A 19,479-nucleotide genomic window follows, 5' to 3' on the forward strand; every position below is an offset into this window, starting at 1 on the left:
TTGTTCACTCAGCTAACAATTCAACTTGCCACAACAACCGATTTGATAGATAGCTTATGACAGAAAATAGCTTTATCGTTATCCTTTGCATGGTTCATTACAAAAGTAGAGCTGAATGAGCAAGAAAAACGAAAAAGACGCATCCAACAAGCTTACAGAAAATTACAAAGTTTGTCTTGTACCGGAGACAAGCTTGTATCTACAGGTATAACACCGAAAAGAAGAAGCACCGATAAACTAGCAGCCTGACGCAAAGCTAATGGCTACTACACTTGCAGGGACTAGGAAATAAAAACAGGCACACGCAACATCCATGGCTGTGACAAACCATCCTCCAGTGCAATTTATTCTTCTCACATGACTATCTCAGGCTTCAATATGCTTGATTTAATCTCTTTATGTGGGAGAACAACGCCTCCGTTGCTGTATACCTCATCGGAAACATGCACATCTTCCCCAAGGATGGTCATATTTTCGATACGTGCCCACTGCCCCACCGTGGAGTGCCACCCAATGATACTGCTGGAGACGCATGAGTGCTTCTTGATGCGAACTCCCCGCATCACCGTGCACCTTGACAGCCTAACTCCAGACTCGATCACACAGCCAGGACCAATGGCAACATCTGGTCCAATGAGGCATCCTTCCCCTATCACGGCATTCTCATGCACCAATACGTTCCCAACGATATGTGGGCCAGCAGCTAACCTAGATGGTGCTTTCTTCCTTAGAGAGTCCAAATAGAGCCGCAGTCCCGTAATGTAGTCCTTTGGCTGTCCAACATCCATCCAGAAACCTGGTAGGACCATGGCATAGAGCTTCTGGCCTGCAGAAATTTTTGGGAAGACTTCCTTCTCGATCGAGGTTGGTCTCAGCTCAATATGGTCTAAGACAGATGGATTCAACAAGTAAATCCCAGCATTGATCTTGTTGCCTACAAATATTTTTGGCTTCTCCACGAATCTATCAACCCTTCCGGTTTCTTCATCCATAACAACAACACCATATTTTGATGGCTCGTCGACCTATCAGATATAAAAAAAGTTCAGGTTGCACGTAATGGGTAAATGAACGAGTGACGAGCAATATACCTTGGTCACCATTATCGTCGCCTCCCCACCATGGGATTTGTGGAACTGAATTAGTTCAGCAAATGGGTATTCACTTATGACATCACTGTTAAGGACAAAGAAGGGCTCCCCGGAACCATCCACTAGCTTGTCTCTGGCTAAAGCCAGGGGACCAGCCGTTCCTAGTGGTTCAGTCTCTTGCGAGCAGGTAATTTTAATTCCAAGCTTATCCTCAAAATCCTTCAAGAAATTAATCATAACCTGAAAAAAAATGCTGTAAAATGTGAATGCAGAGACTAAAAAGGCTGATGGAAAGAGATGGATGACTTTATCTTGTACCTCCGGACGATAATTAATGGCCAAAATGACTTCAGTCACTCCAACATCCTTCAGAGCTTCAATCTGACCAAAAGTGTTACAGACTATTGGTTGAAGAAATTAATTAATCAAAATGTCATGAACAGACACCTAACAACACACTGATTCCAACAAGCAAGAGTTTCATAAATGATTTCTGATGGAGAAGCAGCACTTTACAAGAATGCTATTGAATTCACATGAAATTAATAGGCAAAACCAATTTTATTCTTTTAATATACTGGATGCAAATATAACTTTTTTTCACGTAAGCCAGGAAAGAAAAAAAGCAATCAAAACAAAGGTTTGGCTATGAAGATATACACCTAATTGACTAAGTACCATTAAAATCTCAACTTTGAAAAGGCAAATGCAATATCTCAAGTGACAATCATTAAATTAATAAAATAGAACCAAAAGTAAAATAGTCATAATTGACCAAATGCGTCGGTCAGCTTAGGCTACTGATTTCCAACATTGAGATGTGTAGTAGTTGTGGAAAAGTTTCCCTTTTTCCTTTGGGTAACAAATATGCCATTTGGGAACTTAAAACAAAATGCTGAAGTTAAATCAAGTGATCAGGCCAATTAACATTAAAACTGATTCTGTTTCCCTGTTTCTTTAAGCAGCAACATTGCAGAAAGCACATACCTGATGGAGGATCATCGGTTTGTTAGCAAAATCTACAAGCGGCTTTGGGAAACTGAGAGTCAAAGGTCGGAGGCGAGTGCCAAATCCTCCGACAAGAATGAGCGCCTTCATGGTTTATAGCTTCCTCTATTTCCCTGTTGATCAGATCAAAGATCTCAAGAATGTACAGCTAACCAAATATAAGAAGCAAACCACAGTATTCCTAGTTATTATCCTGCCGTGCACAAGGAGAAATGTTCCTTGATGCAACTCTATTCTGACAACTGCATGATAAGAAAGACCAGTTTTTAATGAAGGATTACAGAACCTTCAAACTGCAGAAAGGTGTCAGTATTATGGGCAAAAAAATTTTCAATTGCTACAGAAGAGATCACATTGTCTCAAGACTCTTAACAAGCAACAAATCAAACAACTAAGGAACAAAAATGGTATCATTGAGAAGCAAATTGTTGGTATGTTCCAGCTGGCTCCAAAGATGGAACTATAGATTCTAGCTATAAAGCACAGGCTGGATTCATCAACAGGGAAGCTGACTTATTTGATCATATCCTTATACTTGTAGTGTAAGCTTTAAGAATAAATGCAAAGCCCAGTTGTCACTAATAGGTAGGTTGCCTTATCAGAAGCCCTTTTGTCAAGTTGCTCGATTTAAACTTCGGATCTGGTGTAATCGTGACAAGCTCCACCAAGATGAACACAGCAAAGTTCAAGCTTGCAATCTTGACTCATTAAATACCAACTTAATTCACATTAATTATGAAAAATTGTGCTTAACAAGAGAGCAACCAGACGAAGAAGAAGTCAGAAATATTGAAAAAAGAAAAACAATTTCAGAGAACAAGATAAATTCAACGAGATCCGGCCAAGAACTTCCAAATTTTACGCCAAGCAGAAAACTTTTCTGTAGATCATCCCAGAAATAAAAGAGTAACAAGAGCACATACAAGGATGCAAAAGTAAGCAACCTCAATTTAATCAGGTTATCATTTCCAAAATCGAATCTTCTCCCCAAAACTACTAAATCGAACGATATAAACACCCCACCAACTGCCAAAACCCGAAATCGAACCGCACCACAAAGATGTCAACCTAAAGCACGACGGTTCCTCCAACCTAAAAAGTTTCCGCGCATTTCACGTCCACCTCGGTATCGAGAACCCTAATCTCGATTTGCGACCCAACCAAGCAGAAGATCGAGAACGCGCGGGATCGGAACCAAGATCCAGCTTAAAGAAAAGCAAAACAAACGCGATCCCACAAAAGAAGAGGAGAGAAATCTCACCAAAAAGAGATCTTGGTTGGAGTTTCCGGCAGCAGGGCGCAGATCTCGGCGACAAAGAACCGACCACTATTCCGCTCTCCCTCCTCTCCCTATCGAGAAATCGAAGGGAGAAGACAAAGGGACTCGACAGACGATGCGAAGCGAAGGGCCGAGACACGACCGCAACCACTACCACCCCTTCCCTTTTATAGCACCCGCCGGAATTAAGCTTTTCCCCCCTTTTTTTCTCTTTTCCTTAAATAGGAAAAATATATAATCCCTTTTTTGCCCTTTTTCATTTTGCTGAAATATAGGTATATTAGACATGATAATTATTTTAGCTAACTCAGTGGCAGAGAGTTTCCCACGTGGCACATTGTATCATTTTATTTTCATAAAATTAAAGGCTTGAAATCTCATTTTATATGTTTTTAAATATTATATATATATATATAACATCTTATACGCTATTTAATAATTTTTTTATTTTTTTAAAATAATAATAATAATAATAATAAATTTTATAATATGAAAAGAAACTTCAAATTGTTCTTATTCCATAACTACTAACAAGGAATCAGTCTACCTTTGACTTTATACAAGTATTAATTATACGAAAAGAAAAACTGATTAATAGAGGAAAAAATACTTGAAAAATTATAAGAGGCATTCGAATACGGATTGAATGACAATAAGAAATAATTATAAGCGTCGACGACGAAAGGAAAAAAAAATAAATTAAACACTAAACATCGGTAACAATGGAATGAAATGAGGAGTATGAATTCATTTGATGTAATCTTCTTCTATATTAGGAGATCAAATGAACTCTTTAATATGAGGAAAAGAGATGAACAAGTCAAAGTTTCACCTTCACCAACCTTCAACTGGAGATAGGCTGTCATTGGACTGTATGCAATAGAAAAACGCATTACCGAGGCTTCCAAAGGCCTAATCACATGGCAATCATCTAATGACGAGGATTTCAAAGGCCAAATCACATGGCGATCAATCATCATGTAATGACTGTGTCAAGAGAGATCAGAGAAGTTTTCAAAGCTTTTCTAGAGATTCTAAGGGATCTAATATTGCTTGATCTAAAGTTAGAGGTCAGCGTTGACCTTTTTACAGCCATTTGCATCACCAATTTCCATGTAAATATTACTTCTCATGCTTTGGATGACTTTCTCAATAATATAGCATAGTAATTTCATATCCAGCTGGCATTTCTTAAATCAAAAGATGTGAAGATGTATCTTAATTGTTATGATCATATAGAATAAATATTATGGCTTGAAATAGGATGCTCACACAAAGGTCTCTTTGTGATGGAGGCTTCCTCCTGCAATCCATAATGTTTGCAGAAATAATTGTGTACCACTCACTATATGGTGGTCTCTATGTAAAATTATTTGTGCAGGAGATGCTCACACTGCCACTCTCTTCATCATTCATGTGAGACCAATAATTTCATCACACAATGATAATAGTGAGACATTCATTCTTTGGGCCTTAAAACATGAAGACAAAATGTGTTTTGGGTAGGAGTTTGGAGGAAGTAATCAAAAGACAGAAAGCATGATAGAATGTATTTGCCTGTTTATGTTCAATTAATGTTTGTGATTACATATATATAATGCAATTGATACAACCAAAAGATGAAAAGAATTAGCAGTGCAGTGGGGATTCTTATCAAACACCAAAAAAAGAACCTCATGACCACATTGATGTAAGTGGCCAACACACTGAGTGCTTGTACTGTACATAACACTGGTGAATAGTGAACTGACAGTTCTATACCTACAATCCTTCGTTTGGAAGAATGAACTCGAAGATGTGCTTATTCTTAGTTTGATTAATATTAAAGTACCAATGGATTAGAGTCATCCATTTGAAAGAATGAACAAAGTGCTGCATTCAGCTCTCAGAACTGTAATAATGTGCTTATTCTTGGTTTGATTAATCTTAAAGTATTCACATATTAGACTCTAATTTGATCTATTTGGAAGAATAAATAAAAAGTGTTGCATTCAGCTCTTCTTGGTCTGATTAATCTCAAAGGACCCACACATTAGATTCTGATCTGATCCATTTGGAAGAATGAACAAAGTGCTGGATTCAGCTCTCAGAACTATGGAGATGTGCTTATTCTTGGTCTGATTAATCTCAAAGCACCCACAGATTAGATTCTAATCTGATCTATTTGGAAGAATGAATAAACTGTTGCATTTGTGGAGATGTGCATATTAGACTCTGATCTAATCCATTTGGAAGAATGAATAAAGTGCTGTATTCAGCTCTCAGAACTGTGGAGATGTTCTGATTAATCTCAAAGTACCCACAGATTAGACTCTGATCTGATCCATTTGGAAAAATGAACAAAGTGATGCATTTAGCTTTCAGAACTATGGAGAGGTGCTTATTCTTAATCTGATTATCTTAAAGTACCCACAAATTAGACTCTCATCGATACCGATACCGATACATATAAAACTTGATTTGTTGCTTTAAACACAAATTTGCTCTATGAGAACTAATACAAGAAAAAAATGCAGTTTCTCTCACAGGAATCCAAGGGAATCTGTGGAATAATATGGTCTCTAAACACACTAAGACAGAAATCACAAGATTATTGATTGGGTTTGTAAGATTGTGACCTTTTCATTCACTACATATTTCTCAAAATTTTGACATTTTAACCACCAAAACTCCTCTCATGTTAATGATTAACATTGAGCTTCAGCATGCTCAACTACATCTATTTAAATATGCATGCATTTTATTGTTCCTAATATTACTTCATTAAGCATATCTTTACTAGTCTTGTGAATCTACCACAGATATCTTCATCCTCTACCATTAATCATCTTTCTTTGAATGTTCAAATAGAATTGTCACAGGTCAATGGAACCTATGAAATCCATCATAAACATTTTGACTTTTGGTTCTGAGCAACAACAACAACAACAACAACAAGAAAAGGCAAATTCATGAAATCTGGACCAAATACTATAATTTCTCTGTTCACTTTAGAACATCAGAAGGAAGATCCTCACAACCCAACCACCTAATATTTACAAGAATTAACACTACTGTTCCTTCTCAAGATCTTTACAGTTACCATTGATTGATGGTGTTGACTCCTTGGGAGATCCATGCCTTATTCCAACACAAAGGAGAGAGATAGAGAGAAAGAGCTTGCCACAACAATCATTCACATGCTGTGGTAATACTTACTACTCGTAGCAGCAGGAACAAACAGGAGGGCAATCAACATGCGTTGACCTTCTTCCAGTCGAGCCAAGAAAGCCACGGTGTTGGACTCGATCACCTTCGTGATCCCTTAAGCCACTCGGGGCGAGGCGGACCGCCGCGTGAGCGACTGCGTCGTAGCTGAAGCGGGCGCGGCCGCCGGGGGCGAGGACGAAAGGAGGTGGATCTCCGGGTAACGAAGCCTGCCGGAGTCACCAGGCAATCTCATGTAAGAAGCTGAGGGTGACTCGTCGAGCCATGAATTCCTCGAAGGAGCTTCCTCGCCATGGGCGTAGTGCAGTATGGCTCTGTACACGAAGGGAATGAGGCCTTCCATCGTGAGAGAAGAAGAAAGTACACTTTTGGTCGAACAGTAGGGGGTGAGGGGAGGATAAGAGCAAAGAAGCTTGTGCTTCTCCTGAAGAGAAACCAAAGTAGGAAGGGGTTGGCTTAAATAGACAGAGGTAGAAAGATTGTATGAGAAAGCTGGCTGCAGCAAATGGTCAGGAACGGCAACTTCTTCTCGATGCAACACCAATTTGGTCTTTTGGAGGAGCATAAAGTTGCAGGATTGGTCTTTGGTCCATCCTGCGCAGTTGCTTCTATGAACATCTTGCCAATTTTATTGGATATACTTCCAGGGTTAGGTTGGAGTCCTCATCCTCTTTCCAACATAATTATCATCAGATAACCCCAATAGATGTGCAGTTTGCTATGTTTTGGTGACATGTTCCTTTCAGATTGTGTCTAAGATTTTGTGCAGGATTTTACCTCACAGAAATGGGAAATTAATGTGTTACTCTAAATTGGGCAGCTCTCTCCATAGCTTGAAACCATTATGTCACATCTTGAATTGACACTGAAAGCATTGTTGAAATGTATCTAACCATCTGGAAATTGGAATTGGCTTTTTCATTTATGTGTGGCAATTTTGAGAACTCCATGCCACCACTTGGTTTCAATGAATCATGTTTCAACAATGCAAGACTAAACTGCATTAATATAACACACATGAGTTCATATGTCAAATATTTTAGGGTTTCATGTTGGATGCAACTGCACACCATGACACCCTTGTGGCTGCAAATGAGTGCAAGGTTGGAGATATGTCACCCCAACTTAAATGGTGTACAGCTTGTGATCGGGTGAAGGAGAACATCTGTCCTCGTTTCAAGCACATCAGCAAGCAAAAAGAAGTAAAAGAGGACTGTTAAGGAAGATGGAACGAAAAGATGTGTTTCCCATCTTTTGTGTTATGTGATGTAAAGCAGATTATTTATTGCTGACAGTATGAGATGAAGCATCAAAGAAGGATAGAGATGGGAGGAAAGGTGAAGAGAATCCATGGCAAGTGGTTGATTCACACAAACCTGTGTGCTCTGGTGGTTAAGAGTGATGTGGATGGATACTTTGATGTAAACGGATAACTCAGCTGAATTCTCTAATAACCTTGCTGATGTGATCAAGATAAGATAGTAGAAGTACTTGTGATGCAAGCAACCAACTGGCATTTCTTAGTCAACAAGAAAAAATAAAAATTAAAAGATTGAAAATGATTAAGAATTGCCACTGCAAATGCAGCAGTGTTTGATTTGATCTTATCTATCGACACAGTGTTGCATCAAAAGATTCTTTCTACACTGGAGAACTCTCCGTCGTTGGGGGGGGATTAGGAGGAACTCCAGGATGACGCGCCACTGCATGCCTGATCCGTGGAAGCGTAAAAAAGAGAGCAGTTGGGGTTTAGCTTTCTGATAATGATTGATTCTTTTGACATCATATGCATCACATAAAACTTGTTTGTCCGATCCGAATCCATCTTAAATTACATCTGCCAAGACAGAGAAGAGAGAGGTTGGAAACTTAGCACAAGCACTACTAAAAACAAATATAGAATTTGACTTGGTGAATCAAAGATATGACAATCAATATTTTTATATTTTTTTTTATATAAACAAAGAGAAAGAGAGACTTTACTAAACATCACGAGTTTGAAAGTTATGTTTAAAGAAGGTACAAAGCAGCAATTATGACCAAAAACCATTACAGATATGAAGTTAATAATGTCAGAAAACATATGGCTTTTCCGTGGTAAGAAAATAGGAAAAGCCACAATTTGGGCCAAACGTCATGACAGCATCTATTAACAGCAACTTTGATCAAACCATTATTACTGTACAACATAGTTTAGTAAGAGGCAGAAAGCTAAATGACTGGTTTTGCCGCTTACATGCTACCAACCGTATGCCTAAATATGTGACACAGTGGCTGCCGTCGACTGGTATGTACATATTTATACATATAATAAGTTGAAAACCTAATGAACCTTACAAAATTGTGATAAGTGTTTTTGGAACAGTAGAGCTTCACGTTGGAGATTCCGATAGAACCAATGTATGCCACCAACCGCAAGATACATTTTTAGGTTGATAGTTGTTGATCGGAACCAAAGAGGGAATGTTTCTGTCGGTTGCGTCTCCTAAACCAAGCTGTCCATACAAAAGACATATTGGTAAATCTAAACCAAGACCTGAAGTTGAAGCAGCTCTTAAATTTGCTAAGAGATGATACCTGACCATATTTGTTCCATCCCCAGCAAAATACTTGTCCATCTCCTGCAACACCACAGGTAGTAGTATCTATGCTCACAATAAAATGTTCTAGGAATGTTGTACTAGTTAGGCAAAGTAACAACTGTTGGAGCTGCTTCCAGCAGTGTGTCTAGTGATCTAATTTGTTTTATGGATCAAGGAAAATACGACAAAATTATAATAGAAATCCATAAGCTTATAGCTCTATCAAAGAAACAATAATGTTACTGCAGAAGCAGAAATCACCACTCATTCTACAAGTGGGGTGCCCTGCATGCAACGTTTTGCTTTAACTATGAAAACTTATTCTGGCAGATGCATTTGCAAAAAGAAATTGGGGTACGGGCTGCAGCATTTAAATTCTTGAACATATGCAAATATGTCTGACAGTAATCACCCATTTACCTTACCTAAGGAAAAGGAACATATGAACATATATCCTTACAGGTAGCAGTTGACACCATGGCTTTGGTTTCAAAATTTTGCAGGTATAAGCATATTCTAGAAGCTAAACAAAGTAGAATGATCGTATAGGCTCGAAAGTAATTACCTGTCATCACAGCAGTATGACGTGCTCCACAAGAGACCCGTTTAGCACTCTTGTTTTCCAGACATGGAGCATCCAATAGCTTGGGAAGAGTCTGTCACCACCAGAAATTTAGGCACCAGTATCAAGTTGCTATAATAAGATAGTACAGATAATACTCCATCATGAAATTAACTCTTATAATGATAATGGATGTCTTGTGCCAGGTGTATCCTAATTGCTCCAATGAGTCATACGATTGATTATATATAAGGGAGAAGTCCAGTGAGGTGAATCTATAAAAGAAGTAATTTGTCCCTATTTCATCAGTCACATGGCTACAACACAAGACCTTAGCTTGCCTAATTGAGGTTAGGTTAAGAGTCACAGCACATTCATCAATTTTCTTACAAATAGAATCATGCATGCAAAAACATATACTATTCAAGATTTCAGTCATAAAAGGATTTTGATTTGGCCTATTCCCTGCATGAAAATATTGAATACAAATATTGAAGTTCCTGAAACCAACCCCACGCCCCAACACCCCCCCCCCCCCCCCCCCCCACCCCACACCTCCTTTTTTTTTTGGTCCTTTACTGCATTTCCCATCCTGTTATCTAGGAAGCATTGAATTCTATTTTTCCAGAAAAAGAATATATCAAACACACAGACTTCAAGTTCTGTGTGACATGGGGCATGATTGGGTCTTTGATGAATGATGCATATTTCATTTTCTGAGAGGAACATAGGAAAATAACATGAGTTTGTTGTTAAATTAAACTTCCATCTACATTTAACATTTGGCAAGAAAAATAAACCAGATTCTGTGCCACAACAACCTACTTGCGGCTATTAAGAGATCACAGTTTTCCTTTTTATCTCTCTTTTAGTTGTTTCTTAGTGTACGGTCTCTCTCTCTCTCTCTCTCTCTCTCTCTCTCTCTCTTCACTCGAAAACATTTTAAACTTGAAATGCAAAGGATTTGTGAAATAGCTATTGGCACGTTGCACCAGGCAGCCATGACATTGCAATCATTGTTATGCAAAAAACATGAATAGTTTGTGATTGCATCATATGGAGACTATACCTCAGCTTGATCAGAACCAGTTCCTAGCTGCCCAAATTGATTCCCGCCAAAGGAAAACACACCACCATCAACAGACGTGCAGATGGTATGCCACAGGCCAGCAGCAACTTCATGTATCTTGACACCCAATAGAGATGATACACATTTTGGGCTCAGCTGGTCATTCGTACTTCCTTGTCCACACTGATTAGAAATGGCATATAAGAAGGAAAAGGAAGAAAAAAACAAAAGCATCAGTTTATTCTTTCCTTATATGCTGCAAAGGAAATCCACAGTCGAGAGATTAAAAAAAGGCAATTTCCCATGTTACAGTGGATCTCATCTTCGACATTACAGTTTGCTTTTTCTCCATCTTTTCTACAATGCCTACATGTTAATCCTGGAGAACGGTTAATACTTGAGAACAAGTTCATACAAAAATAATTCAGATTGAAGAGCAAGGTACCCGAATTAGAATGTAATATATTCCAAACCAGCAATTCCTTCCATGTCTTTGAATACCTTTGCTGACTCATTATAAAATTAAAAGGTAGCATGATCCATCGCTTTACCATTTCCGAAATGAATGAGAAAACCAAATCTTGACTTTCATGAAACCTTTTAACTCAAGTTTTCAGTATTAGTACAATCTAAAACCAAGCATGGAAGAGAAGTTTTAAAGAGAAATCAACTGCTGCTGCAGATGGACATGGCCATGGGTAAATAACATGGATCCACAATGGATATACAGATGTTATTATAACTACAATCTATTGCTGAGAGAGTTCCAGGAAAAATTAATAATCATGCAGAAAAATGTAATGTCATCAAATAAATTATCAAATTACCAGAAAAGGGAATAAAGAGGAGGCTAACCTGTCCATAGAGTCCCCAACCAAAAGTAAGTAGAGCTCCTGTATCTGCCAGCACAACATAATTAAAAAATGAAGCTGAGAATCAATAATAATAAATCAACACGTGTGACAATGAACAGATCAAATGCCTACTAGCTATTGTCCACTCATATTGTGACATCTTATGATGTTTTCATACCTTTGTCATACTATTGAATTTATCCAGTTTCCTCGAAATTCTTGAACATTAAGCTAAATATGACATGATTTACAAACTATCTAATTCATAGACTTGTAATTTGTTGCAATTTTCAAATATCTATCCACATTCATATGTGTTAGTGTTTTTAGCTTACATCTGAACTTTTATTCCAAATACAACTTACCCTGTTTTTATTTTATATGAGCATATGCTTAATACTAATTATACTTATTGCAACATCTAGCAGCATATTTTTGGTTGCTGCTTGTATGTCGAAAGTATATATTAACGTAAATGTAATATGCTATGGTCTGATGTCTTCCACCTTTTTTTTTCACCTAGAAACTTAAAGGTACGAAGACAAGATAGACAACGACAACATGTACGCAGATTTACATATACTTACATACCACACACATAGATCCATGCATTTACATGAGCGAATGTGATGTCTAAATACCATCAATTTAAAAATCACTAGTCAAGTAAGACAAGAATAGCACTTACTGTCAAAAAAATAAGTGCAAAACTCTAGTGAATAATTATGACCTGTAACTGCAGCACTGTGACGACCTCCACAAGCAATGGCCTTTACACAGCTTCCCATGCATTTATAAGCCTGTCCATCTAGACTTTGTTTTCCTTGGGTAGCTGCTGATGGTTGGTCTCTACTAAAAGAAGCTGACTCTACACAAGGTATCGGATGAGGAGAAGACACATTCCGGATACGAGATCCTAAACCAAGTTGCCCTTCCCCTCCATATCCCCAACCCCAGACCTGGCCTACATCTGAAACTTAGAGAAAAATATAATGCATTATCATTTGTTTTTCCTCAATTAAGAAACCTATCTAATGAGAATAAAGAAAATAGAAAATATTATAAGCGATGTGAACCACGTAAGAGTGTAGAAGAGATATGTAGTTGCATAACCTGGCAGTAAAGGAAATGGGCGTACCAGACAATGCCAGTGTATGGCGTCCACCAGCAGCCACACTCGCGATACGGACTCCTGTGTCAAGAGTTACAAGACATGGAAGAGCTGAAAGAGTTTCTTCGCTAGATGATTTGTTTTCTGGTTCCACTTTGGCTGAAGATAGCCTTCTCCGCTTACTATTCTTCTCACCACATCCAGTATCAAATTCTGAAACAACTCCACCAATTCTTGAGCCCTGCAACCTTGGGCTCACTGCGACGGAAAAGCCAGAGATACAGATCCAAATGAATCTTAAATTAAAGAAGATTGTCAATTCTTATTATAAATTCTCTCATAGGCAAGAAAATTATTAATCACCTTGATCACTCAATGATCCACTATGCCTTTCTTCTTTTTCTGAGGTTCCTCCAGAGTAAGACTGTTCTTTGACAATCCTCCCAGTTGGCACACACTCTTTCCATCCCCATGTATAGACTTCTCCATTAGCTGGCCTAGGAAAATAAAATTTGAGTTTCCAAAAGGCTCAACGATAGCTATCTTTGTTAAGAGATGAAACCTGCAGATCTCGATTTCCCACAGGTATTTTCTCTTTCTTAACAAGTAAGATGTGCTACCCAATATCAACAAAAAGTTTAAATAGGTATGGCACCTGTGACTGCTACACAGTGAGCCCATCCTGCAGCTGCCTTGACAATGGGCACCTCAGTTGGAAGGTGAAATACCTCCGGTGTCTCCTGGTAAATGCAAAACGAGAGGTTCATCACTTCAGAAGATCCATACGGTGAAAAAAAATATATTAAGAACAAAGCATGACGACCTCATGTTTTCCTGAAGTAACATAGCTTTGGCCCATGTCATCTGTTGAACCCCATGTAAAGAGCTTGCCTGACTCTGATACAAGAAAGAACACAGCACGAGTCAAGTCATTAGTTGATCAACATTCAATTCTAAGAGAAGAAATGTTCAAACATATTTCTCAAGCATAACCACAAGGTTCAGCAACAAGGCTATTATAGACAAGCTCTTTGGACTGACAAGAAAAGCAGCAACAAATTTCAAAACGGATTTTTAACAATATGAAATTGGAAATGCATTTTCAGCTCTGTTATTCTTCTTGTGGTCAATCAGATCAGTGACTCGAGGACTTGACGTTCTTGACGAAGATTAATATTATCCAATACTAAATCGCTCTAATATCATTTATCAGATCTAACGTGATAGATAGATGACTGACTCATTAACTCGTTGAGTCCGAACCACAGGCCTAAAATACTTACTAAACTAATAATAGTAGATTCATTAAGCCTATATAAGTTAATACAAATCTTCCACTTTCAATCTCTAACTAAGCTTGGAGTGTTACACAGAGGACCCCCAAAAATAAATTTTTCATCCAAAACATTAGGAAGGAAAAGCGAATAGGAAAAACAAGACGACAAGGTTTGTTAAACAAAGCCAGAGAGAAGAGATCGAGGGAAAGGAGAGTGGAAGAAGAGGAAAACACCAGAAATGGCCATGGCGAAACCGCATCCGCCGCCGCTGACATCCATCCACCGGTCTCTGGCGGCCGAATCCGGCATTCGGACGGCAACAGGGTAAAGAAGCGGCGATCTATGCGGCGACACTCCCGGAAGGTAGCCCCACATCAGCACCGACTTCTCCTTCGCCCTTCCCTCCTCCTCCTTCACCATCTCATCATCTGCCGCCGCTCCCCTGACCTCCTTCCTGTCCTCCTCCATCTCCTTCCCTCCTCCTCCCGCCTCCCCACCGTTCATATCACCGCCCTCTCCCAATCTATCGATCAATAGTTCCTTTTCCCTCGATCTTGATTGCGACTTCGACCTCGCTCTCGAACTGCTGCTATCTGCTCCCATAGGACTAAAGGCCACCAAATGTCATAAAAGCAGTCGGCGATCCCCAATGCGGCCCGTATCCATTCCTGCAGCGCTAGGCGGTCTACGTAGGACGTCTTTTGTGGTGGGCCCTGACACGTGGCAAGAAGACGCTCCGCCAGATGCACGGCGTCGTTCAGGACCAGGAATTCCCGGGACGCTTCTGGAACCTCACGGGCCCCACCCTTGGAGAAATGATGCCGTGTCGGCCGCTGCTTCGTCCCACGCCCCAACGCGATAGCGCAATAATGGCCACCAATTGGACACGTGGCGAGCCCGACGGGACGGCGGCGGGGTTCGTTGTGCCGTTACGCAATTAGCTTGGAGTGCGTTGGGATTGGGATTGGAAGCTTCCAGAAGAAGCGTAGATGAGAAGCCAACGGGGATAACGATCGGACGTTGTTTTCGAACGAGGCTTGTCATTTATACGAATAATTAAACAATTATGATGTAGTCATTGATTTCTGCATCCATTCTCTTAAGCTCTCAAATTGTACGAGGGTATAATTCATTACCTCTCGATTTGATAGAAAATATTCTGACCAGATAAATCGGGCAGTTGGTTGCTATAAAAGTTATTCGGATTGATCCTATCGACCTCCGTAGACAGTGAGCCCCATATGGTTGTTCCTCAGTTGACCTTCATGGACGATAGTTTATAAGAGATCGTTTTGGTGTGTCACTCTCGTGGGCAAAACATCAAAGAAAGGACGTTATGATGGTCCCCTCGATCACCTAGATATAAAAATCGATCCCCTATGCTTATATAGGGGTTGTAGACCTCTCTCTCTACAAACCATTCACATCTCATATAATTCATAAAGAACTAAATTGAGCACCAAAGAGATTGGGTCGAAAAACTTTTCTTAATGCTAACCTTCATGTAGGAACTCGTCAAGAAGATTGAAATCTACCTCAGCTCAATCTTGAGACCACCTCGCATCCTCGAAAGTCACCTTGGATACCTCGATGCCCACCAACTAACTCGCAAGACCATCACAATGATTCTTTGGATGACCTCACACCATCAGGTCAAGACCAAACCACACTAACTCATGATTGACGGTATTCAAGCAACAACAAGATTAATTATTATTATACTTTATCTACGACTTATGAAAATGATTTATCCATATGGCCTCAATTTTGTTTTGAAATCGATAAAAACTTTCCGATCTATATGAAATTTTATTTGTCAACTATAATTAATATGGTGTAAATCAATTAAAGAGAAGGTGATAATTATACAGACATTGAATAAAAATGGGTGAAATAAGGAGGGATTATAAAAATTCTGGAAAATTAGGTTATTAGCAAATGACCCAATTTACTTTAAGATATATGAATTCCATATTATGCTGCCAAATTAGATTTCTGCTTTGTTGGGTCTTCAAATCCTTCACCATTGTGTGTTAGCAGATTATGTCTCCCAACCGCTTGAATATATAGTATATTTCTTCGCCCATAAAAATATATATAAATTATGATTTTTACCTTTTGTATGATGTATTTTGTTTGTTCTTTAGTTGATTCAATTTTACTTCAATAAAGTAAGATTATATTTTATTTTCACTGATATTGGTAATAAAATTATTTTTTTGAACATAGTGAAATTTAACAAGAGCTGTCCTTTTTTCGATAGTTTATTATATATTCCTTCAAAAATGTCTATCCTTTCATTAATAAAGCGGGACAAATTATTTTAAAAAAATATTTTTTTAAGATGAGATTATCATCTAAAATATGATATTACCATTTCATTAATAGGGCATCTTTTATTTTCTAAAAGATGAGAGTACTTCTAGATTATGTTACGTCGATCTTTACCCGTCATTTGTCGTCTCTATCATTTCTATATTTCCATCACCTTTGCTTCTCATCCATTGTTTATCGTAAATTCTATAGTGCATCATTGCTCGTTAGCTCAAGAGAGTCAAATATGTGGGATTTATCAGTGGGGTGGGGGGGGGCCATCTAAACAATAATGATCGAGATCGATGAATGATTAGCACTTATGCTTGAACTTAGTGCAAGTGACTTTTTATCGGTCATAGTTGGGGTTGGGGTTAACTATGGTGGCTACGTTATTGAGCGAGAATGATTTGATGGTTTCTTTCAAAGTATGTCGACTCTCTTAAAGAAATGACCTATAAACGATAACGAACCATCGAGTCTATGATAGTGGCAAATAAGAGTGATAGTAAAAGTGAACGGAAGAGAGGATAAAGACAATGAATGAGGGTACCACGACAATAAAATCCAAATAATGGGATGAAAATGAAGGATAATCTCATCATTTAAAAAGTTATTAACTCGAATTTAAAAAGAAAACTTTTGGAGCAAATCGGTTTTAAAAACTATTTAACATTAATATATTATTTAATAGTATATATTGTGATAATAAGAGTTTTTAAGTATTTAAAATAATATACATATTGAGTATTCTATATTTTAATAATATACTTATCGAGAAAAGAGCGGAGGTAGTGGACGGTCAGGATGGTTTTTACATTGTATGAACGGTGCAGATGATACTTTCTGACACCGGCTCTATAATATATGGAATCACCGCGTGAGCGTTCGGATCCTTTTCGCCCTCATTGCCTCCTCTTTCTTGAATTCAAAGGTAAACCCTTCTCTTCCTCCAATGCTGCTCTTCGATCATTGGATTTGAGTTCTTCCGCCACAACGAGAAGCCGATCGGCCGATCGGCCTTTGCCCTAATGTCCGATCGATCGTCTGAGCCTTTATTCTTTCTTTCTTCCTTCTCCTCGCGTGCGCAGCCTTCCCCTGATCCGTGTATGACTATCTAACGGAGCGGATCTGTGATGGGAGACATCTTGTTTCCATGGCTTGGTTTATGTATTCGTTTTATTTGTCGTTCATCGTTTTGATCTGTGGTCGTTTTTGATGCGGGAGATCTCTTTTCGCCGTCAAAGGGATCTTGAACTTTGGCATAACGATCGTATACGGATTCTCAAGAATCTTGCTTAATCCAGATAGTTTAATGGTTCTCTTGTAATGGAGAACTTTGTCAAATTCCTCAAAGCTTTACGTTTGATTCTACCAAAAAAAAAAATGCCATCACAAGCACAATCTGTTGTATGCATATTGTTTTGGTTACATATCAACGTAATATGCTGTCATATTTAAGAAATCATGAATATTATCCCTTGAATCTATATTGTCTGTAGGTATTAGGAATCGTGGCCTGTCTTCATTTTGTTCTCTTTGTAGTACATAAATTGTAGTTGTAATCCCTAGTCAATGGAGTCTAATTTCATTCAGTCTTCAAATATCAATGTTTTCCAATTGGATCCTTGAGCTTTAATGTTGTTTCAGTCAAGTCCTACCATTACTTTTGTATGTTCAAAAAAAAAAAAAAAAAAAAAACAGGATGCTGATACGTAATATCCGTTTATCCTTTCAAAGGGAACATTAAGTTTTTGCCAAATCATTTAGCATTTTCTCTTCGGATTTATACCATAAGAATTTAGGTGATTTGTTCTATTAAATATAGAACAAAAAAGGCTGTTGTTGAGGATGTACAGACAGCTCTCCTTCAAATTTGATTTGGGGACTATAAATTTATTTAGCATCCATGCAACAAGTTTATTGTATCTTTATGCCATGTGTAGTGTATGATGGTTTTGTGTGAAGTACTGTTGGTAACAACGGTGAAGTGGAATCCTACTTAGAATAATGTTTTGTTTTTGAGCTTCTGCACCTGTCATGGGATTTACACGCCTCTAGACGTTATGATTACACCAAACATTTGAGATCAGAATTCTGTGTTCATTTTATTATCTTTTGGTTATGCAGGATGACGGAACCACCATTCGTGCCCAGGGAGAGGCTTCTGAAGCATCAGCAATATTTTCAGCACGTTCATAGGCATACGTACTTGAAAGGACGTTTCGATAAAATAACATCTGTGGCGATCCCTCTAGCATTGGCAGGCTCTTGCTTGGCCCTCATTGTCCGTGGCTCTTTCTTTCTTCTTTTTTTTTCTAAACTTATTTTTTCCTAGTTATTTATTGTCGGTACAACTAAACTGATGTTGTCTTTGATGAACAGGGACGTGGGGTTTACAACATGTCCAATGGAATTGGTAAGAAGGCTTGACTGGTTTAAGTTTTAATGATGTTTTGCATCCCACTGTATCCGACATGGCATGGCATGGAAAGAAGGTTTGTGGTCATTTATAATAATTGTTAGTTTGAGAAGTGCATCTTTGGTTGTTCTTATTGTTTCTACAGAAGCCAGTACTTTGCTGAGTTTACAGCATGAATAAGGTTACGCTGACTATGTTGTTTGTTCGAAAATATTGGGAGTTTGGGAACTTATTTTTTTGATGAACTTTTCTTCATTTACACTGGTAAATTACCAATGGTGATCTTTAAATTACATTGTTTTAGGATCCACTTTTACCTAGGTTTGTGGGAACCTCGTGTTACCCGTCTTGTGGATCATAGTATGTATGTATGTATGAGTAGCATTTCGGCACCCACTTTGTCAAAATGCTCATGCTCTATCAGGTTTCCATGGTAGATCCTATTCATTTTTTAAATTCCTGTTTTCTCTCTCTCTCTCTCTCTCTCTCTCTCTCTCTCTCTTTGCCTTTGACTCTTAGGTGGGGTTTTTTTTTTTAATCGGTTCAGGGAAAATATATTTGTGTTATAAAAATGTATTGAAATGTAATGTTTTGGATAAAAGTACTTTAAAATTGATGTGTTTCTGTAATGAATGCCTCTTTTTTGTTTTTGATAATTCATCCTACTCTTTTTAACATTTTAATAGAATCGTACGTAACTGAAA

At 38.3% G+C, this 19,479-nt stretch overlaps 3 protein-coding genes across 8 annotated transcripts; 1 reads left to right on the plus strand and 2 right to left on the minus strand.

Annotated features, from left to right (window-relative positions):
- Positions 1–25: 25 nt before the first annotated feature.
- LOC135640883 (probable mannose-1-phosphate guanylyltransferase 3) lies at positions 26–3,520 on the minus strand. Its single transcript, XM_065155696.1, has 5 exons — positions 3,361–3,520; positions 2,079–2,212; positions 1,410–1,472; positions 1,092–1,331; positions 26–1,025 (listed from the first exon to the last, which is right to left on the minus strand). Exons 2-5 carry the CDS (start codon positions 2,187–2,189, stop codon positions 354–356), a joined length of 1,086 nt encoding a protein of 361 aa, XP_065011768.1. The 5' UTR covers positions 2,190–2,212; positions 3,361–3,520; the 3' UTR covers positions 26–353.
- A 2,806-nt stretch (positions 3,521–6,326) lies between these two features.
- Positions 6,327–14,673, minus strand: LOC135581590 (ultraviolet-B receptor UVR8-like). Of its 5 annotated transcripts, XM_065155692.1 has the most exons (12): positions 14,274–14,673; positions 13,587–13,660; positions 13,419–13,503; positions 13,127–13,255; positions 12,791–13,021; positions 12,383–12,628; positions 11,654–11,697; positions 10,799–10,981; positions 9,733–9,823; positions 9,163–9,206; positions 8,923–9,080; positions 6,327–8,422 (listed from the first exon to the last, which is right to left on the minus strand). In XM_065155692.1, exons 1-11 carry the CDS (start codon positions 14,641–14,643, stop codon positions 8,958–8,960), a joined length of 1,620 nt encoding a protein of 539 aa, XP_065011764.1. In that variant the 5' UTR covers positions 14,644–14,673; the 3' UTR covers positions 6,327–8,422; positions 8,923–8,957. The 5 variants fall into 5 exon arrangements, with proteins under 5 accessions (XP_065011764.1, XP_065011766.1, XP_065011765.1 ...); XM_065155693.1 differs by lacking the exon at positions 6,327–8,422 and having other exon boundaries at positions 8,707–9,080; positions 12,383–12,622; XM_065155691.1 differs by lacking the exon at positions 6,327–8,422 and having other exon boundaries at positions 8,707–9,080.
- A 2,518-nt stretch (positions 14,674–17,191) lies between these two features.
- Positions 17,192–19,016, plus strand: LOC103990173 (uncharacterized). Of its 2 annotated transcripts, none has more exons than XM_009409231.3 (3): positions 17,192–17,287; positions 18,484–18,640; positions 18,739–19,016. In XM_009409231.3, exons 2-3 carry the CDS (start codon positions 18,485–18,487, stop codon positions 18,784–18,786), a joined length of 204 nt encoding a protein of 67 aa, XP_009407506.2. In that variant the 5' UTR covers positions 17,192–17,287; position 18,484; the 3' UTR covers positions 18,787–19,016. The 2 variants fall into 2 exon arrangements, with proteins under 2 accessions (XP_009407506.2, XP_018683476.2); XM_018827931.2 differs by lacking the exon at positions 17,192–17,287 and adding an exon at positions 17,321–17,460.
- The last annotated feature ends 463 nt before the right edge of the window (positions 19,017–19,479 follow it).

The sequence above is a fragment of the Musa acuminata genome, chromosome BXJ3-6 (genome assembly GCF_036884655.1).
Source record: "Musa acuminata AAA Group cultivar baxijiao chromosome BXJ3-6, Cavendish_Baxijiao_AAA, whole genome shotgun sequence".
Classification (NCBI taxonomy): domain Eukaryota; kingdom Viridiplantae; phylum Streptophyta; class Magnoliopsida; order Zingiberales; family Musaceae; genus Musa; species Musa acuminata.